Source organism: Oncorhynchus gorbuscha, linkage group LG12 (assembly GCF_021184085.1).
Source record: "Oncorhynchus gorbuscha isolate QuinsamMale2020 ecotype Even-year linkage group LG12, OgorEven_v1.0, whole genome shotgun sequence".
In the NCBI taxonomy this organism is placed as follows: Eukaryota; Metazoa; Chordata; class Actinopteri; order Salmoniformes; family Salmonidae; genus Oncorhynchus; species Oncorhynchus gorbuscha.
This window is the reverse complement of record NC_060184.1, coordinates 42,299,059-42,319,155: the sequence shown is the minus strand read 5'-3', so window position 1 is coordinate 42,319,155 and position 20,097 is coordinate 42,299,059. Positions and strand designations below refer to the sequence as shown.

Below are 20,097 nucleotides of genomic sequence, written 5' to 3'. Positions count from 1 at the left end.
ACTTTCAGTGATAGCAATGAATCCGATTGGTCAGTGTATAGCACTGTAGTATTATGTTATGTATTTACTGTGTGGTTGGGTAGAATTGAGATAGCCTTTACCAGTGGTTGTATTGTCATCCTTCTTCTTGTCATCTGCTATAACCTAAAAGGGATAGAGAGATGGGGGGAGAAAGAACCAGTTAAACATTGGGGGAGAGTAAGAGGCAAGGGGGGGAGGGAGGGAGGGAGAGAGAAACAGAGAGAGAAACAGAAAGGCATGTCACAGTTGAGCAGCAGAGGGTCTATATAGTAGATGCCTGTAGTAATCCTCCTATCCCAACTGAACTGCAGACAGAGAGAGAGAGAGAGAGAGAGAGAGAGAGAGAGAGAGAGAGAGCGTGAGAGACAAAGAGCTATCTGGCATGGGAACACCAGGCAGACATACCTCAATGTGACAAGGCAAGGGGACTCCTTCCTCCCCAGCTAGATGAACACTGCATGTGGACTGTAATCATGTTACTTAGCTTGTTAACAGATGTAGAGGGCAGGCATTGTGTTGTGTACCAGAGCATGTTTCTCAGTTCCAGGGATTATGAAACTGTTCCAGGGATTATAAAAACACTTACATGTTGTGTTCCTCTCAACAAGCTAATTAAGACATACTGTAGAGGGGCTGAATCGGAAATGGCACCCTATTCACTACATAGAGCACTACTTTTGACCAGGGCCGATAGGGCACTGGATGATTCTACAGAAGTGGTGCAAATTGAAAGTCCCACCTATTTCTATTGAGAGGTGCCTGTCCCAAACACTGACTCCTAAACATGTTTGAAAATAAAGCAATGAATGATTTTTATTTTTACAATTATTTCAATAGAACATTGTGAGTTGTTCTATTATTACCTTGGAAGATATTGATCTCACTACTGAAACAGATACATGAAAATACTGTAGAATGAATGTGATATAAGCCACACCCCTGCACATATCACCAGGTGATGGGATTGCACACTTCTCCAGCATGGCCACATGGTGAGTTACCTGTCTGCTTACATTTTGGAGAAAATTTGTGAGAAAGTCGGTAAATCTTCATGTATTAAAAAAAAAAATGTTTTTTTTTTTTTAGAAGTGTCTCTACCAAACATCTAATATTTCAATAAATATGTGAAGTACGATTTTGGGACTAAAATATGTGTTTGCTGTCCAAATGAATGATAACCAGCCATATGTTAGCTATGGGGATACTTTAAAGTCCAAAATAAGACAAGATTGTCCATTACCGAAACGGTCATAACCGAAACAGTTGACACCATAGAGACTGTACTGTACTCAAGTTTACTCTACTTGAAGAAAGGTCCCATGGACTCTTGATCTTGAGACGACTCAAGACCACATGAATTTAGTCTTTAGCTTGTCATGTTCTCAACTCACTGGGTCTCTGTCTGGATCTTGGGACCAATGTCCTAGTATGAAGCTTGGTCTGGGCTCCTGGATACTACCTTAGTCTTTGGTTAACAAACCATAGGCAACCCAATTTGAAGAAGACAATGCTCTCTAATCATTGGTCTGATCCCTCCCAACCCACAGGAATCCCCACCAAGGTCCGCTACTTTTATTAAATGCTGGAAGCTTTCAATGACAATGTCTATCCTAAAACAAGTTATATGCATCAAGTCTGGCACTTGACACCAAAACGCCTGTTATTTTGACAAGATCCAGAAGGGTAAAGTGATTATTTAAACATCTAACAACACAATGAGTAAGATGCATAAGTAATTCAATCAATTAACACATTTTAGATTCATACAATCAACATTGAGCATTTTACAGTTCTGAAAAATCAGGATAGTTTTCTTAATATTTTGTTAATTTGGTATGCAAATACAAGGTTAATCAAATGGATCAGTACTGTGCATGAACCTCCCTTTACTGTGACTTGTTCACGATGTTTCAGTCGGGACACATTTAGTAGGGTGGGCAAGGAATTCAGGTAAATATTTTAAGTATGCAAAACAAATTTTAATAACGGTTGCCAACATATTTAGTCTTCGCCTCGGGCCTAAGAACAGCCCTTAGTCGGGAGTTATCAGACGACAATCCCTGGATTTTCATGCCTTATTGCTTAAAATGTCTGACTGACATACAGTATATGCGTAAATGATGTAAATGACAATTCTGGGTTCTTTTGATGCGACTTCAGAACATGGCCTGCTATGAGTCACAGAGGTGTGTGTGTATGTGTGTGTGTGTGTGTGTGTGTGTGTGTGTGTGTGTGTGTGTGTGTGTGTGTGTGTGTGTGTGTGTGTGTGTGTGTGTGTGTGTGTGTGTGTGTGTGTGTGTGTGTGTGTGTGTGTGTGTGTGTGTGTGTGTGTGTGTGTGTGTGTGTGTGTACGTGCACATGCGAGGGAACAAGATGAAGAACTTGGTTTTGTGATGGGGGAGACACACTTGACCACATCCTTTCCTCCTCCGACCGATAGCAGCCATGTAACAAGTCACACTTAGCATATCCTCTTCAACAGAGTAAAAAACTCCATCCACTCACTGACCACAGGGTCCATACCAGTGATTATATGCTAGTAGTGGTCAGCGAGGTTATTACAGTAAACTGAAACTAAAACTATTAATGAAAAAACGATTTAGTAAACTGAAATAGTTTGTTTCTCAAAACGGTTTTATTTCAGTTTACAAAATTGTTTTTCCATTAATAGTTTTAGTTTCGAAAAAGAATTGTATCTTTGACTCCAAAACAACGTCTACATAGGTATTAAATGTATCATCTAACCACATCACATGATATAGCAGTCTGGTGCAGACTGCACAGTCAATGACGTGACATGCAACCATTGCTTGAAACATGCAACGTCTAAGCAGGGGTTATTGATATGTAAAACTATTACAGACTACAAATGGAAGCCCAACCGTGAGCTGCCCAGTGACACGAGCCTACCAGACGAGCTAAATCACTTCTATGCTCGCTTCGATACAACCAACACCGAGGCATGCATGAGAGCATCAGCTGTTCCGGACGACTGTGTGATCACGCTCTCCACAGCCGACGTGAGTAAGACCTTTAAATAGGTCAACATACGGATTACCAGGATGTGTGATCCTCAACACTGGAGCTCCCCAGAGGTCCGTGCTCAGTTCCCTCCTGTACTCAATGTTCACCCATGACTGCATGGCCAGGCACGACTCCAACACCATCATTAAGTTTGCAGACGACACAACAGTGGAAGGCCTGATTACCGACAACAATGAGACAGCCTATAGGGAGGAGGTCAGAGACCTGGCCGGGTGGTGCAAGAATAACAACCTATCCCTCAACGTAACCAAGACTAAGGAGATGATTGTGGACTACAGAAAAAGGAGGACACCCCTATTCTCATCGACGGATATGTAGTGGAGCAGGTTGAGGGCTTCAAGTTCCTTGGTGTCCACATCAACAACAAACTAGAATGGTCCAAACACACCAAGACAGTCGCGAAGAGGGCACGACAAAGCCTATTCCCCCTCAGGAAACTAAAAAGATTTGGCATGGGTCCTCAAATCCTCAAAAGGTTCTACAGCTGCAACATGGAGAGAATCCTGACATCCTGCATCACTGCCTGGTACGGCACTACAGAGGGTAGTGGGTACGGCCCAGTACATCGCTGGGGCTAAGCTGCCTGCCATCCAGGACCTCTACACCAGGCAGTGTCAGAAGAAGGCCCTAAAAATTGACCCCAGCCACTCCAGTCATAGACTGTTCTCTCTACTACCGCATGGCAAGCGGTACCGGAGTGCCAAGTCTAGGACAAAAAGGCTTCTCAACAGTTTTTACCCCAAGCCATAAGACTCCTGAACAGGTAATCAAATGGATATCCGGAAAATTTGCATTGTGTAACCGCCAAAGCCCCCCCCCCCAACCCTTCTTTTTACGCTGCTGCTACTCTCTGTTTACCATACATGCATAGTCACTTTAACCATATCTACATGTACATACTACCTCGATTGGGTCGACCAACCAGTGCTCCCGCACACTGGCAAACCGGGCTATCTGCATTGTGTCCCACCCACCACCCGCCAACCCCTCTTTTATGCTACTGCTACTCTCTGTTCATCATACATGCATAGTCACTTTAACCATATCTACATGTACATACTACCTCAATCAGCCTGACTAACCGGTGTCTGTATGTAGCCTCGCTACTTACAATTTGATTTTATTTGATTTTTATAGCCTCGCTACTGTATATATTTTTTACTGTTGTTAAATTTCTTTACCTACCTATTTTTGACCTAATACCTTTTTTGCACTATTGGTTAGAGCCTGTGAGTAAGCATTTCACTATAAGGTCTACACCTGTTGTATTAGGCGCACGTAAGAAATAAACTTTGATTTGATTTGAGTATTCTTGGGTATGACGCTACAAACGTGGCACACCTGTATTTGGGGAGTTTCTCCCATTCTTCTCTGCAGATGCTTTCAAGCTCTGTCAGGTTGGATGGGAAGTGTTGCTGCACAGCTATTTTCAGGTCTCTCAAAAGATGTTAGATCGGGTTCAAGTCCGGGCTCTGGCTGGGCCACTCATGGACATTTAGAGACTTTTCCCCAAGCCACTCGTGCATTGTCTTGTCTGTGTGCTTACGATAATTGTCCTGTTGGAAGGTGAACCTTCACACCAGTCTGAGGTCCTGAGCGCTATGGAGCAGGTTTTCATCAAGGATCTCTGTACTTTGCTCCGTTCATCTTTGCCTTGATCCTGACTAGTCTCCCAGTCCCTGTCGCTTAAAAACACCCCTAAGCAAGATGCTGCCACCACCATGCTTCACCGTAGGGATGGTGCCAGGTTACCTCCTGATGTGACGCTTGGCATTCAGGCCAAAGTGTTCAATCTTGGTTTCATCAGACCAGATAATCTTGTTTCTCATGGTCTGAGAGTCTTTTGGCAAACTCCAAGCGGTCTGTCATGTGCCTTTTACTGATGAGTGGCTTCCGTCTGGTCACTCTACAATAAAGGCCTCATTGGTGGAGTGCTGCAGAGACAGTAGTCCTTCTGGAAGGTTCTCCCATCCCCACAGAGGAACTCTAGAGCTATGTCAGTGTGACCATCAGATTCTTTGTCACCTCCCTGAGTAAGGCCATTCTCCCCTGATTGCTCAGTTTGGCTGGGTGGCCAGAAAAGTCTTGGTGGTTACAAACTTCTTCCATTCATGAATGATGGATGATGAATGATGGAGGCCACTGTGTTCTTGGGACCTTCAATGCTGCAGACATTTCTTGGTACCCTTCCCCAGATCTGTGCCTCAACACAATCGTGTCTCTGAGCTTTATGGTCAATTCCTTCGTCCGCATGTCTTGATTTTTGCTCTGACATGCACTGTCAACTGTGGGACCTTATATAGACAGGTGTGTGCCTTTCAAATTTTATTATTTTATTATTTCACTTTATTTAACCAGGTAGGCTAGTTGAGAACAAGTTCTCATTTACAACTGCAACCTGGCCAAGATAGAGCAAAGCAGTGCGACACAAACAACACAGAGTTACATATGTAAAATCAATAACAGAATAGAAAAGTCTATACAGTGTGTGCAAATGTAGTAAGATTAGGGAGGTAAGGCAATAAATAGGCCATAGTGGCAAAATAATTACAATTTAGCAATTAAACACTGGAGTGACAGATGTGCAGAAGATGAATGTGCAAGTAGAGATACTGGGGTGCAATGGAGCAACAAAAAAATAACAATATGGGGATGAGGTAGTTGGGTGGGCTATTTACAGATGGGCTATGTACAGGTGCAAAGATCGGTAAGCTGTTCTGACAGCTGATGCTTAAAGTTAGTGAGGGAGATATAAGTCTCCAGCTTCAGTGATGTTTGCAATTCGTTCCAGTCATTGGCAGCAGAGAACTGGAAGGAAAGGCGGCCAAATAGGAGTTGGCTTTGGGGGTGACCAGTGAAATATACTTGCTGGAGCGCGTGCTTCAGGTGGGTGCTGCTATGGTGACCAGTGAGCTGAAATAAGACAGGGCTTTACATAGCAAAGACTTATAGATGACCTGGAGCCAGTGGATTTGGCGACGAATATGAAGCGAGGACCAGCCAACGAGAGCATACAGGCCGCAGTGGTGGGTAGTATATGGGGCTTTGCTGACAAAACGGATGACACTGTGATAGACTACATCCAATTTGCTGAGTAGAGTGTTGAAGGCTATTTTGTAAATTGCCGAAGTCAAGGATCGGTAGGATAGTCCGTTTTACGAGGGTATGTTTGGCAGCATGAGTGAAGAATGCATAGTTGAGAAATAAGAAGCCGATTCTAGATTTAATTTTGGATTGGAAATGCTTAAAACTTCTTAGGGCTGCAATCCCGAAAATGTGATGATTTGACAACAGCCAGTGAAAGTGCAGGGCGCCAAATTCAAAACAACAGAAATCTCATAATTAAAATGCCTCAAAGATACATGTATTTTATACCGTTTTAAAGGGAATATTGTTGTTAATCACACGAGGTGTCCGATTTCAAGTAGGCTTTACAGCAAAAGCACCACAAACGATTATGTTAGGTCACCACCAAGCCAAAGAAAAACTCAGCCATTTTCCAGCCAAAGAGAGAAGTCACAAAAAGCACAAATAGAGATAAAATGAATCACTAATCTTTCTAAGTCAGAACCGTCCAGAGTAGTGATAGCAGACGGGCTTGCAGGTGTGGGCAGCAATCGGTTGAAGAGCATGCATTTTGTTTTGCTTGCACTTAAGAGCAGTTGGAGACCACGGAAGGAGTGTTGTATGGCATTGAAGCTCGTCTGGAGGTTTGTTAACACAGTGTCCAAAGAAGGGCCAGAAGTATACAGAATGGTGTCGTCTGCGTAGAGGTAGATCAGAGAATCACCATCAGCAAGAGCGACATCATTGATGTGTACAGAGAAAATAATCGGCCCGATAATTGAACCCTGTGGCACCCCCATAGAGACTGCCAGAGGTCCGGACAACAGGCCCTCCGATTTGACACACTGAACTCTATCTGAGAAGTAGTTGGTGAACCAGGCGAGGCAGTCATTTGAGAAACCAAGGCTGTCGAGTCTGCCGATAAAAATACGGTGATTGACGGAGTCGAAAGCCTTGGCCAGGTCGATGAAGACGGCTGCACAGTATTGTCTTTTATCGATGGTGGTTATGATATCGTTTAGGACCTTGAGTGTGGCTGAGGTGCACCAGCTCGGAAACCAGCTCGGAAACCAGATTGCATAGCGGAAAAGGTACGGTGGGATTTGAAATGTTCGGTGATCTGTTTGTTAACTTCTTGGATATAGGGGGCGCTATTTTAATTTTTGGATGAAAAACATTCCCGTTTTAAACAAGATATTTTGTCACGAAAAGATGCTCGACTATGCATATAATTGACAGCTTTCGAAAGAAAACACTCTGACGTTTCCAAAACTGCAAAGATATTGTCTGCGAGTGCCACAGAACTGATGTTTCAGGAAGTGCTACATTTTTTGAAACAGCCTCATGCCAATGACTCCTTATATGGCTAGGAGCTAGGAGTCAGCTTACGTTTTCCACGTTTTCCCCAAGGTGTCTGCAGCATTGTGACGTCTTTTTAGGCATTTCCATTGGAGAATGGCTGTAAGAGACCATATAGGGCGAGTGGACGCATGGTGTCTCCCGGAGGAAATATTTCCAATAGTTTCTTATGAGAAACCAACTGCCTCCATGGATATATTATTGAATACATATGTTAAAAACACTTTGAGGATGGATCCTAAACAACGTTTGCCGTGTTTCTGTCGATATTATGGAGCAAATTTTGAAAAAAGTTTGGCGTTATAGTTGAAGTATTTTTGGTCCATTTCTCAGCCAAGCAGGATGAACAAACGTGACGTTTTTCGCCTACAAAAATATTATTTTTGGAAAAAAAGGAACATTTGCTATCTAACTGGGAGTCTCCTGAGTGAAAGCATCTGAAGTTCTTCAGAGGTAAATTATTTAATTTGGTTGCTTTTCTTATTTTTGTGAAAATGTTGCCTGCTGCCAGCACAGCCTAGCATAGCATTCTGCCATGCTAAACTTACACAAATGCTTGTTGGCTGTAACGCATATTTTGAAAATCTGAGATGACAGTGTTGTTAACAAAAGGCTATGCTTGTGTTTCAATATATTTATTTCATTTCATTTGCGATTTTTATGAATAGGAAACGTTGCATTATGGTAATGCGCTTGAGGCTATGATTACGCTCCCGGATACGGGATTGCTCGTCGCTAGAGGTTAACTTGGCTTTCAAAGACTTTAGAAAGGCAGGGTAGGATAGATATAGGTCTCTAACAGTTTGGATCTAGAGTGTCACACCTTTTGAAGAGGGGGATGACTGCGGCAGCTTTACAATCTTTAGGGATCTCAAATGATGCGAAACAGAGGTTGAACAGGCTAGCAATAGGGGTTGTAACAATTGCGGCGGATACTTTTAGAAAGAGGGTCCAGATTGTCTAGCCCAGCTATTTGTAGGGGTCCAGATTTTGCAGCTCTTTCAGAACATCCGCTATCTGGATTTGGGTGAAGGAGAAATGGGGGAGCTTGGGCAAGATGCTGTGGGGGGTGCAGAGCTGTTGACCAGGGAAGGGGTAGCCAGGTGGAAAGCATGGCTAGCCGTAGAAAAATGTTTCTTGAAATGATTGATTATTGTAGATGCATCGGTGGTGACAGTGTTTCCTAGCCGCAGTGCAGTGGGCAGCTGCTTTTATTCTCCACGGACATTACAGTGTCCCAGATCTGTTTGGAGTTTGTGCTACTGGATGCAAATTTCTGTTTGAGAAAGCTAGTCTTTGCTTTCCCAACTGCCTGTGTTGATTGGTTCCTAACTTCCCTGAAAAGTTGCATATCGCAGGGGCTATTCCATGCTAATGCAGTACGCCACAAGATGTTTTGTGCTGGTCAAGAGCAGTCAGGTCTGGAGTGAACCAAGGGCTATGTCTGTCCTTAGTTCAATTTTTTTTGAATGGGGCATGCTTATTTAAGATGGTGTGTAAAGCACTTTTAAAGAATAACCAGGCACTACTGACGGAATGAGGTCAATACTCTTCCAGGATACCCGGGCCAGGTCGATTAGAAAGGCCTACCTGCTGAAGTGTTTTAGGGAGCGTTTGACAGTGATGAGGGGTGGTCGTTTGACGGCGGACCCATTATGGACGCAGACAATGAGGCAGTGATCGCTGAGATCCTGGTTGAAAAAGCAGAGATGTATTTATAGGGCAGGTTGGTCAGGGTGATATCTATGAGTGTGCCTGTGTCTATGGATTTAGGGTTGTACCTGGTACATTCCATGATCATTTGTGTGAGATTGAGAGCATCTAGTTTAGATTTCAGGACGGCCGGTTTCGGTCACCTAACAGTACAAACTCTGAAGATAAATGGGGGGCAATTAATTCACATATGGTGTCCAGGGCACAGCTGGGGGCTGAGGGGGGTTTATAACAAGTGCAAACAGTGAGAGACATATCAGGAAAGGTGAATTTTTAAAAGTAGAAGCTCAAACTATTTGGGCACAGACCTGGATAGCATGACAGAACTCTGCAGGCTAACTCCACCCCCTTTGGCAGTTCGATCTTGGTGGAAAATGTTGTAGTTGGAGATGGAAATTTCTGAATTTTTGGGGGCCTTCCTAATCCAGGATTCAGACAAATCATGTGTAATCAATATAATTTACCACATGTGGACTCCAATGAAGTTGTAGTAACATCTCAAGGATGATCAATGGAAACAGGATGTACCCAAATTCAATTTTGAGTCTCATAGAAAAGGGTCTGAATACTTATTTTTATACATTTTTGCAAATGTATAAAAAACATGTGTTTCGCTTTGTCATAATGGGGTACTGTGTGTAGATTGCTGAGGATTTGTTTTATTTCATCCATTTTAGAACAACAGCTGTAAAGTAACAAAATGTGATAAAATTGAATGATTCTGAATACTTTCTGAAGGCACTGTTATCTCACTGAGTCTACCTTTAAACCTAACCTAACCTAACCTATGACCGGACCGTCACCTTATGCATTACTGCTCCACAGTGGAAAAAACTGACATCCCGAAAAAACACAAACTATGAAACACATAAATGGCTCCCAGCCTCCCATGCATATGCTACTTCCTGCCCCTAACACTGAAATTCTAATTGAAACTAAATATAATACGAAATAACGTTTATTCTTTAGTAAATAAAAACCAGGAAATCAGATCTGAAAAATAACTGAAACTAAACTATAAAAAAAAAAATAGAAACGAATATACAATAATCACAAAATGACATTAACCTTGGTACCGTGAACAGACGCAACTACAGTATGTTATTTCCCTCCAGCTGCAGGCCTACAGTTGGCATGGTACAGTTCTCCCCAAAGAATGTAAGTGGCACTGCGCCACATTGTGCACTGGCTGCGCCACTATGTAATAAATACAACAATTTTATAATTTAAGGCCAGGGTATTTTTTTACTCTAGATTTCAGAGAACCCTGCACGGGTACGGTCTTTCTATCACATCCTTCATGGGACCGAATGCAATCCAACCGTGAAGTGACTTTAATTGTCAGCAGCAAGTGTCAGCCAGAGTTGGCCTGATGTCTTAAGACACACTTTTCAACCTTTATTAAGCTACTTCCTACCCTAAGTGTCGGCAATGAAAGACATGGAAAACTCAAGACAACTCTAGCTGAACTGTGTGAAATGTAGAAGTTCATTGTAGTAGTTTATTCATGAATTGCTCGTAGCTCAATGGGGTCAGTGACATGGACAAAACTGTCATGTTTGTCATTTATTATCATGTCTTGTCCCTGTGCTCCCCATTCTATTCGTTTCCCTCTGCTGGTCTTATTAGGTTCTTTCCCTCTTTCTATCCCTCTCTCTCCCCCTCCCTCTCTCACTCTCTCGCTCTCTCTTCTCTCTATCGTTCCGTTCCTGCTCCCAGCTGTTCCTATTCCCCTAATCATCATTTAGTCTTCCCACACCTGTTCCCGATCCTTTTCCCTGATTGGAGTCCCTATTTATTCCTTTGTGTTCCGTTCCTGTCCTGTCGGTTCCTTGTTTAGTATTCACCGTGCTGTGATTGTGTATCGCCCTGTCCTGTCGTGTTTTTTGCCTTCATCAGATGCTGCGTGTGAGCAGGTGTCTCTGTCAACTACGGCCTGCGCCTACCCGAAGCGACCTGCAGTCTGTGGCCGCTTCTCCTGTTGTTCCCCTCTACAGACTAGAGGATTTCTGTTATTCCCTGTTTGGACTTGAATAAACTCTGTTTCTGTTAAGTCGCTTTTGGGTCCTCTTTCACCTGCATGACAGAAGGAACCGACCAAGGAATGGACCCAGCGACTTCAGACGCTCGTTACACTGCCGTCGAGATCCAAGGAGCCATGCTCGGCAGACACGAGCAGGAATTGTCTGCTGCTCGCCATGCCGTGGAGAACCTGGCCGCTCAGGTTTCCGACCTCTCTGGACAGTTCCAGAGTCTACGTCTCGTGCCACCTGTTACTTCCTGGCCTGCCGAGCCTCCAGAACCTAGGGTTAATAACCCACCTTGCTACTCCGGGCAGCCCTCTGAGTGCCGCTCCTTTCTCACGCAGTGTGAGATTGTGTTCTCTCTCCAACCCAACACATACTCTAGTGAGAGAGCTCGGGTTGCTTACGTCATTTCACTCCTTACTGGCCGGGCTCGAGAATGGGGCACAGCTATCTGGGAGGCAAGGGCTGATTGCTCTAACAAGTTCCAGAACTTTAAAGAGGAGATGATTCGGGTTTTTGACCGTTCAGTTTTTGGTGGGGAGGCTTCTAGGGCCCTGGCTTCCTTATGCCAAGGTGAACGGTCCATAACGGATTATTCTATTGAGTTTCGCACCCTTGCTGCCTCTAGTGAGTGGAACGAGCCGGCGCTGCTCGCTCGTTTTCTGGAGGGACTCCACGCAGTGGTTAAGGATGAGATTCTCTCCCGGGAGGTTCCTTCAGATGTGGACTCTTTGATTGCTCTCGCCATCCGCATAGAACGACGGGTAGATCTTCGTCACCGGGCTCGTGGAAGAGAGCTCGCATCAACGGTGTTTCCCTGCTCCGCATCGCAACCATCTCCCTCCTCTGGCTTTGAGACTGAGCCCATGCAGCTGGGAGGGATTCGCATCTCGACTAAGGAGAGGGAACGGAGGATCACCAACCGCCTGTGCCTCTATTGCGGAGTTGCTGGACATTTTGTTAATTCATGTCCAGTAAAAGCCAGAGCTCATCTGTAAGCGGAGGGCTACAGGTGAGCGCAACTACTCAAGTCTCTCCATCAAAATCCTGTACTACTTTGTCGGTCCATCTACGCTGGACCGGTTCGGGTGCTACATGTAGTGCCTTGATAGACTCTGGGGCTGAGGGTTGTTTCATGGACGAAGCATGGGTTCGGAAACATGACATTCCTTTCAGAGAGTTAGAGAAGCCTACGCCCATGTTCGCCTTAGATGGTAGTCATCTTCCCAGTATCAGATTTGAGACACTACCTTTAACCCTCACAGTATCTGGTAACCACAGTGAGACTATTTCTTTTTTGATTTTCCGTTCACCGTTTACACCTGTTGTTTTGGGTCATCCCTGGCTAGTATGTCATAATCCTTCTATTAATTGGTCTAGTAATTCTATCCTATCCTGGAACGTTTCTTGTCATGTGAAGTGTTTAATGTCTGCCATCCCTCCCGTTTCTTCTGTCCCTACTTCTCAGGAGGAACCTGGCGATTTGACAGGAGTGCCGGAGGAATATCATGATCTGCGCACGGTCTTCAGTCGGTCCCGAGCCAACTCCCTTCCTCCTCACCGGTCGTATGATTGTAGTATTGATCTCCTTCCGGGGACCACTCCTCCTCGAGGTAGACTATACTCTCTGTCGGCTCCCGAACGTAAGGCTCTCGAGGATTATTTGTCTGTGTCTCTTGACGCCGGTACCATAGTGCCTTCTTCCTCTCCGGCCGGGGCGGGGTTCTTTTTTGTTAAGAAGAAGGACGGTACTCTGCGCCCCTGCCTGGATTATCGAGGGCTGAATGACATAACGGTTAAGAATCGTTATCCGCTTCCCCTTATGTCATCAGCCTTCGAGATTCTGCAGGGAGCCAGGTGCTTTACTAAGTTGGACCTTCGTAACGCTTACCATCTCGTGCGCATCAGAGAGGGGGACGAGTGGAAAACGGCGTTTAACACTCCGTTAGGGCATTTTGAGTACCGGGTTCTGCCGTTCGGTCTCGCCAATGCGCCAGCTGTTTTTCAGGCATTAGTTAATGATGTTCTGAGAGACATGCTGAACATCTTTGTTTTTGTCTATCTTGACGATATCCTGATTTTTTCTCCGTCACTCGAGATTCATGTTCAGCACGTTCGACGTGTTCTACAGCGCCTTTTAGAGAATTGTCTCTACGTAAAGGCTGAGAAGTGCTCTTTTCATGTCTCCTCCGTTACTTTTCTCGGTTCCGTTATTTCCGCTGAAGGCATTCAGATGGATTCCGCTAAGGTCCAAGCTGTCAGTGATTGGCCCGTTCCAAGGTCACGTGTCGAGTTGCAGCGCTTTTTAGGTTTCGCTAATTTCTATCGGCGTTTCATTCGTAATTTCGGTCAAGTTGCTGCCCCTCTCACAGCTCTTACTTCTGTCAAGACGTGTTTTAAGTGGTCCGGTTCCGCCCAGGGAGCTTTTGATCTTCTAAAAGAACGTTTTACGTCCGCTCCTATCCTCGTTACTCCTGACGTCACTAGACAATTCATTGTCGAGGTTGACGCTTCAGAGGTAGGCGTGGGAGCCATTCTATCCCAGCGCTTCCAGTCTGACGATAAGGTTCATCCTTGCGCTTATTTTTCTCATCGCCTGTCGCCATCTGAGCGCAACTATGATGTGGGTAACCGTGAACTGCTCGCCATCCGCTTAGCCCTAGGCGAATGGCGACAGTGGTTGGAGGGGGCGACCGTTCCTTTTGTCGTTTGGACAGACCATAAGAACCTTGAGTACATCCGTTCTGCCAAACGACTTAATGCCCGTCAAGCTCGTTGGGCGTTGTTTTTCGCTCGTTTCGAGTTTGTGATTTCTTACCGTCCGGGTAGCAAGAACACCAAGCCTGATGCCTTATCCCGTCTGTTTAGTTCTTCTGTGGCTTCTACTGATCCCGAGGGGATTCTTCCTTATGGGCGTGTTGTCGGGTTAACAGTCTGGGGAATTGAAAGACAGGTTAAGCAAGCACTCACGCACACTGCGTCGCCGCGCACTTGTCCTAGTAACCTCCTTTTCGTTCCTGTTTCCACTCGTCTGGCTGTTCTTCAGTGGGCTCACTCTGCCAAGTTAGCTGGTCATCCCGGTGTTCGAGGCACTCTTGCGTCTATTCGCCAGCGCTTTTGGTGGCCGACTCAGGAGCGTGACACGCGCCGTTTCGTGGCTGCTTGTTCGGACTGCGCGCAGACTAAGTCGGGTAACTCTCCTCCTGCCGGTCGTCTCAGACCGCTCCCCATTCCTTCTCGACCATGGTCTCACATCGCCTTAGACTTCATTACCGGTCTGCCTTTGTCTGCGGGGAAGACTGTGATTCTTACGGTTGTCGATAGGTTCTCTAAGGCGGCACATTTCATTCCCCTCGCTAAACTTCCTTCCGCTAAGGAGACGGCACAAATCATTATTGAGAATGTATTCAGAATTCATGGCCTCCCGTTAGACGCCGTTTCAGACAGAGGCCCGCAATTCACGTCACAGTTTTGGAGGGAGTTCTGTCGTTTGATTGGTGCGTCCGTCAGTCTCTCTTCCGGGTTTCATCCCCAGTCTAACGGTCAAGCAGAGAGGGCCAATCAGACGATTGGTCGCATACTACGCAGCCTTTCTTTCAGAAACCCTGCGTCTTGGGCAGAACAGCTCCCTGGGCAGAATACGCTCACAATTCGCTTCCTTCGTCTGCTACCGGGTTATCTCCGTTTCAGAGTAGTCTGGGTTACCAGCCTCCTCTGTTCTCATCCCAGCTTGCCGAGTCCAGCGTTCCCTCCGCTCAAGCGTTTGTCCAACGTTGTGAGCGCACCTGGAGGAGGGTGAGGTCTGCACTTTGCCGTTACAGGGCACAGACGGTGAGAGCCGCCAATAAACGCAGGATTAAGAGTCCAAGGTATTGTTGCGGCCAGAGAGTGTGGCTTTCCACTCGCAACCTTCCTCTTACGACAGCTTCTCGTAAGTTGACTCCGCGGTTCATTGGTCCGTTCCGTGTCTCCCAGGTCGTCAATCCTGTCGCTGTGCGACTGCTTCTTCCGCGACATCTTCGTCGCGTCCATCCTGTCTTCCATGTCTCCTGTGTTAAGCCCTTTCTTCGCACCCCCGTTCGTCTTCCCTCCCCCTCCCGTCCTTGTCGAGAGCGCACCTATTTACAAGGTACATAAGATCATGGACATGCGTTCTCGGGGACGGGGTCACCAATACTTAGTGGATTGGGAGGGTTACGGTCCTGAGGAGAGGAGTTGGGTTCCGTCTCGGGACGTGCTGGACCGTTCACTCATCGATGATTTCCTCCGTTGCCGCCAGGATTCCTCCTCGAGTGCGCCAGGAGGCGCTCGGTGAGTGGGGGGTACTGTCATGTTTGTCATTTATTATCATGTCTTGTCCCTGTGCTCCCCATTCTATTCGTTTCCCTCTGCTGGTCTTATTAGGTTCTTTCCCTCTTTCTATCCCTCTCTCTCCCCCTCCCTCTCTCACTCTCTCGCTCTCTCTTCTCTCTATCGTTCCGTTCCTGCTCCCAGCTGTTCCTATTCCCCTAATCATCATTTAGTCTTCCCACACCTGTTCCCGATCCTTTTCCCTGATTGGAGTCCCTATTTATTCCTTTGTGTTCCGTTCCTGTCCTGTCGGTTCCTTGTTTAGTATTCACCGTGCTGTGATTGTGTATCGCCCTGTCCTGTCGTGTTTTTTGCCTTCATCAGATGCTGCGTGTGAGCAGGTGTCTCTGTCAACTACGGCCTGCGCCTACCCGAAGCGACCTGCAGTCTGTGGCCGCTTCTCCTGTTGTTCCCCTCTACAGACTAGAGGATTTCTGTTATTCCCTGTTTGGACTTGAATAAACTCTGTTTCTGTTAAGTCGCTTTTGGGTCCTCTTTCACCTGCATGACAAAAACTGCAGCATTATGGGGCCTGTTGCATTCTGGGATATGTGGACATGTAGTATAGCTGAAGCTGTGTCACTGTAGTGGGCTTAGGTGGTGAACCACATTCTTAGCATTCCTGGGGTAAAAACAGCTCTTTGATAGGAAAGTCTACTTCAGCTCTCCTTTAAAATAGCTGAGAGTGCCCAGTAGTCCAGAGCATTATGGAGATCATCTTATTAAGGAGATCATGTTATTGTCACCTTTGGGAGATACAAAGGTTCACTTCAGCCTGTTGGACTAAGGATGGGCTGGGTGGTTTATTATAGAAATACACCCTCACAATACATATGGCCCTGAGCACACAGGAACACACAGACGCACACACACACACACCAAATGACCCTGCCGAAAGAGTGCTAACCCCTCTATAACTGGCTATCGTTATGCAAGAGGGCGATTTATTATTAATGCATTTTTTGTGGTGGCAGCAGGCAGCAGCTAGGAGTGAAGTGTAATGAACCCCCTAGGAGACATAGACACTGATGGCTTACCATCTAATTGAGCTGCATTTTTATCGCCAGAACATACGACCTCTCCCTTTATATGACTTTCTCTCTATCTGTTTTTTCCGTCTTTAGTACAGATCTCCCCCTGGTTACCGGTCGCCTGGGAGACAGCAGAAGTGACATTGGGACGGGGGCGCATGAGTATCGCGTTGTCGCTGAAACTGAAGTTGCCCTGATGAACCCTAAACAGACTAGCAGAATGAGAGAGAGGGAGAGAGGGAGGGAGGGAGGGACTAGAGCAGAGAGAGATCTATGACCCACTAAAGGCTTAATGTTTTTGGTCAGTGTATGAGTTTGTGTTTACTAACAGCAAGAGATCTAGCAGGAAGTCTAGTACTGTGCACATCTCTGATGGTGTTTGGGGAAAAATATATGTTCAAGACCCCCTCTCATGGACCAGGTCAGGTGTGGCTCAGTGGCTGTGGTGTCCATTCTACCTCAGCTGTATCCACTTCGTACAGTGAGTTGATGCTGTGTTGTGCAGTACTGGGCTCCGGGGGCCCTCGGCTCTCGCTCTCCTCTGTCTCGGCGAAGGACGCCAGCGTGGAGCTGCATGCACGCTTCCTGTGACTGCTCTGATGGGCCTCCCTTGGAACACATGTCATACACATCATATCATGTACAAGCATCATATACACACACATCATTCCCATCAAATCACATATGGGAACATCACGCATATACTGTATCATATCACCTACATGACTCTCACACACAGACAGACACAGGTCATATCAAATACACGCATCGTAGATCTATACACATCACGCACCATGGGCAGTATAACACAGTTATTTACACTGTCAAAATATACAATGACAGACTACATTATTTGGTACTGTAACCACAGTGATAGGTCAATGAACCTGTTACAAACCAACACGACATTTAGCATACATATTATTTTAAAACTAAAAGGCTTCTAAAGTTTGTAATTTTCACTTCATTATAATCCAAATAATAAATCAAATTTCCTGGTTGCTGCAAAATTATTTTCCTGATGAGGTTAGACAGTCATTCAAAAATAATTTTAAACACTATTATTGGACACAGATTCTATGCCACTTATTATATGGCTTGCCATAACAAAGAGGTTGAATACTTATTGATTCGAGACATTTCAGCTCTTCATTTTTAATACATTTGTAAAAAATGTCTAAAAACACAATTCCACTTTGACATTATGGGGTATTGTGTGTAGGCCAGTGACACACAATCTCAAGCTGTAACACAACAACATGTGGAAAAAGTCAAGGGGTGTGAATACTTTTTAAAAGGCACTGTATCTGAGGCATACAGATAACTATGTCCAGCAACTGTCTGTGCCTGAGGCATCCCACATTGCTAAAGAGCCGAGCCAAGATGCTCTCACTCTATGGGTTATGCTGCACACACACATGCACACGGGTCTGGTTAGACTCCACTGACTGCTTCAATTTCTCCATTCAGAATAAATCCAATGTGTATGGTACAGTACATACATCTCAGCAGGCATGGTCAACAGCCTGTAGTTGAGGAAGGGGCTGGATATCTCGATGAACTGCTCTGATTTCACCACCGCAGGCTCTGTGCAGAGAAACGACGCGTGTTGTGATGTACAACTTTTTATTTTTCTACTGTTTATAGTTTTCTAAGATTTAAATTATTTTCATCACAGTGTACTGACAACCTCAACTAAATCTCCTTCTTCCTCCTCTCCCAACATGTCCACCCTCAGCCCCATCTCACCCCCTCACCCCACCGTTGCGCAGCACTTCCTCCCCCCTTCCCCTGCGTCACCCCTTATCCTCCATCCTAACCAACTTTCACCCTTCCCTCTCTCTCTCTCTCACCCCGGGGCTCGTCTGTAATTGTGGTCTCCTTGCGGGGTCGGATGAGTTTCCAGCGGGGCACGGCGGGTGGTTTAGGGGGCACCACCAGAGGGCAGGCGCGGGTACGGGTCACCAGGACTGGATGGCTGTAGAAGCGAGACAGACCGTAGTGCCTCAGCCGCTCCGACGAATCCGCCTGGAACACCACAGGAGATAGAAAGACTGTAGCTGCTAAGCACTGATACAGGGTCAGATCTTCTTTATGGTCCTAATGGCTAACGTTAGGATTGAGAATGGTTCTGTGTTTTAGGAGGGGGGGGGGAGTTCTACAGTATATAGAGTTAAGAAACCTGGGATGAATCTTGGAATTATAATGGTGTATAAATGATTGAAGATGAGTGGTAAGTCTAACGATCCATATTGGGCAGAACATGGCCTCAGAACTGAAGACTCCATTGGCACGTTTTATCTCCTCCGTCCTCCCGCTGGTTCTGAGGCCTGGGCACATTCGTATAGGTTTTTACAGGTTGTAAGTTACATGGAAAGAGATCAGTTCCAGTGCACATTTTGTAAATAAGCGTTAAGCTTGTTTCAGATGTAGTCAGTGCCTGGATTTGCTTTAAAGTGTAGAATATTTAAACTGACCTAGGCTAATTTACAACGAGAAATGTACTTATCACCACAGCTGGATAGTTGGTAGTGCTTATGGTATTTCTATGAAGAATGTTGGACCATACCATCTGTCCCAGTACAGAGGTCTTCTTCTCCAGGAGGTGTAGTGGCTGGTAGCTGGCACACACCACCATCTCTGGAGCAGGAGGGGGTGAAATACCTGACCAGGGCAGGACACACACACACACACACAGAGAGTGCTCAGGGGCCATGCTTTTCATTAACAGGTCCAATAGAGGGGCATGACACCAACAATGGGAGGGGGGAAAGTGGGAGTGAGAGACAGAGAGTGTGAGAGGGAGCTTGCGAGAGAGAGAGAGAGATATACTGTGTAGAGAGAGAGAGAGAGAAATTGTGAAATGGCATGTACAATTAGCTTCATGACATTTCACATTTCATGGGTCAGCTGAGGACATGGCTCCTATAATGAGGCGTCACAGAGAAGAAAATAAAAAGGTTTTAAAAAAAAGTTTAAATAAGTAAAAAGATACTGAGAATCTTGACAGAGATTCTTGAATTTAAAGTCACTTTCACAGAGATTATGGGGCATTAACCCCCATCGGAGGTCTTGGAGACAGAAGTCATTGTGTGGTGCAGAGAAAGGAGATGCCTTGCTATCTGAGGCACCATTTGACCCTTCCACTGACAATCTCACTATGCATCACATGATGAGCATGTAGGCCAGGAGACATGGAAAATCTATTTGAGTAATTACTGGATCTGTGAGGGAATGATATAGAAACTGCATTCATGGAGAAGGAATTAGTCGTGCTGAATCTCTGCAAGGTTAATAATACAACCGAATCTAAATGAAAATGCAAGGCAAACTTATCTATGATATAAATACAATGTTTAGTGTGTGTGGTGTGTGTACCTCAGGCACAGAAGATTTAGGGATTGGTGCCAAATCACTGCATGTTAATCTCCCACATGTTAAAAAAGTGTGTGTATTGAAAAAGTGTGTGTATGCGTGCGTACACG

The 20,097-nt window shown here is 45.5% G+C and overlaps 1 protein-coding gene across 2 annotated transcripts in view; it reads right to left on the bottom strand.

Moving 5' to 3' along the window:
- adgb (androglobin) overlaps positions 1 to 20,097 on the bottom strand; it is a 134,951-nt gene that overhangs the window by 69,203 nt on the left and 45,651 nt on the right. For both annotated transcript variants that reach the window (XM_046292151.1, XM_046292152.1), the window contains exons 10-14: positions 19,182 to 19,276; positions 18,466 to 18,640; positions 18,115 to 18,199; positions 17,071 to 17,221; positions 102 to 144 (exon numbers count right to left, since the gene is read on the bottom strand). In XM_046292151.1, the coding sequence (XP_046148107.1) occupies positions 102 to 144; positions 17,071 to 17,221; positions 18,115 to 18,199; positions 18,466 to 18,640; positions 19,182 to 19,276 (549 nt within the window). The remainder of the gene's footprint in view (positions 1 to 101; positions 145 to 17,070; positions 17,222 to 18,114; positions 18,200 to 18,465; positions 18,641 to 19,181; positions 19,277 to 20,097) is intronic.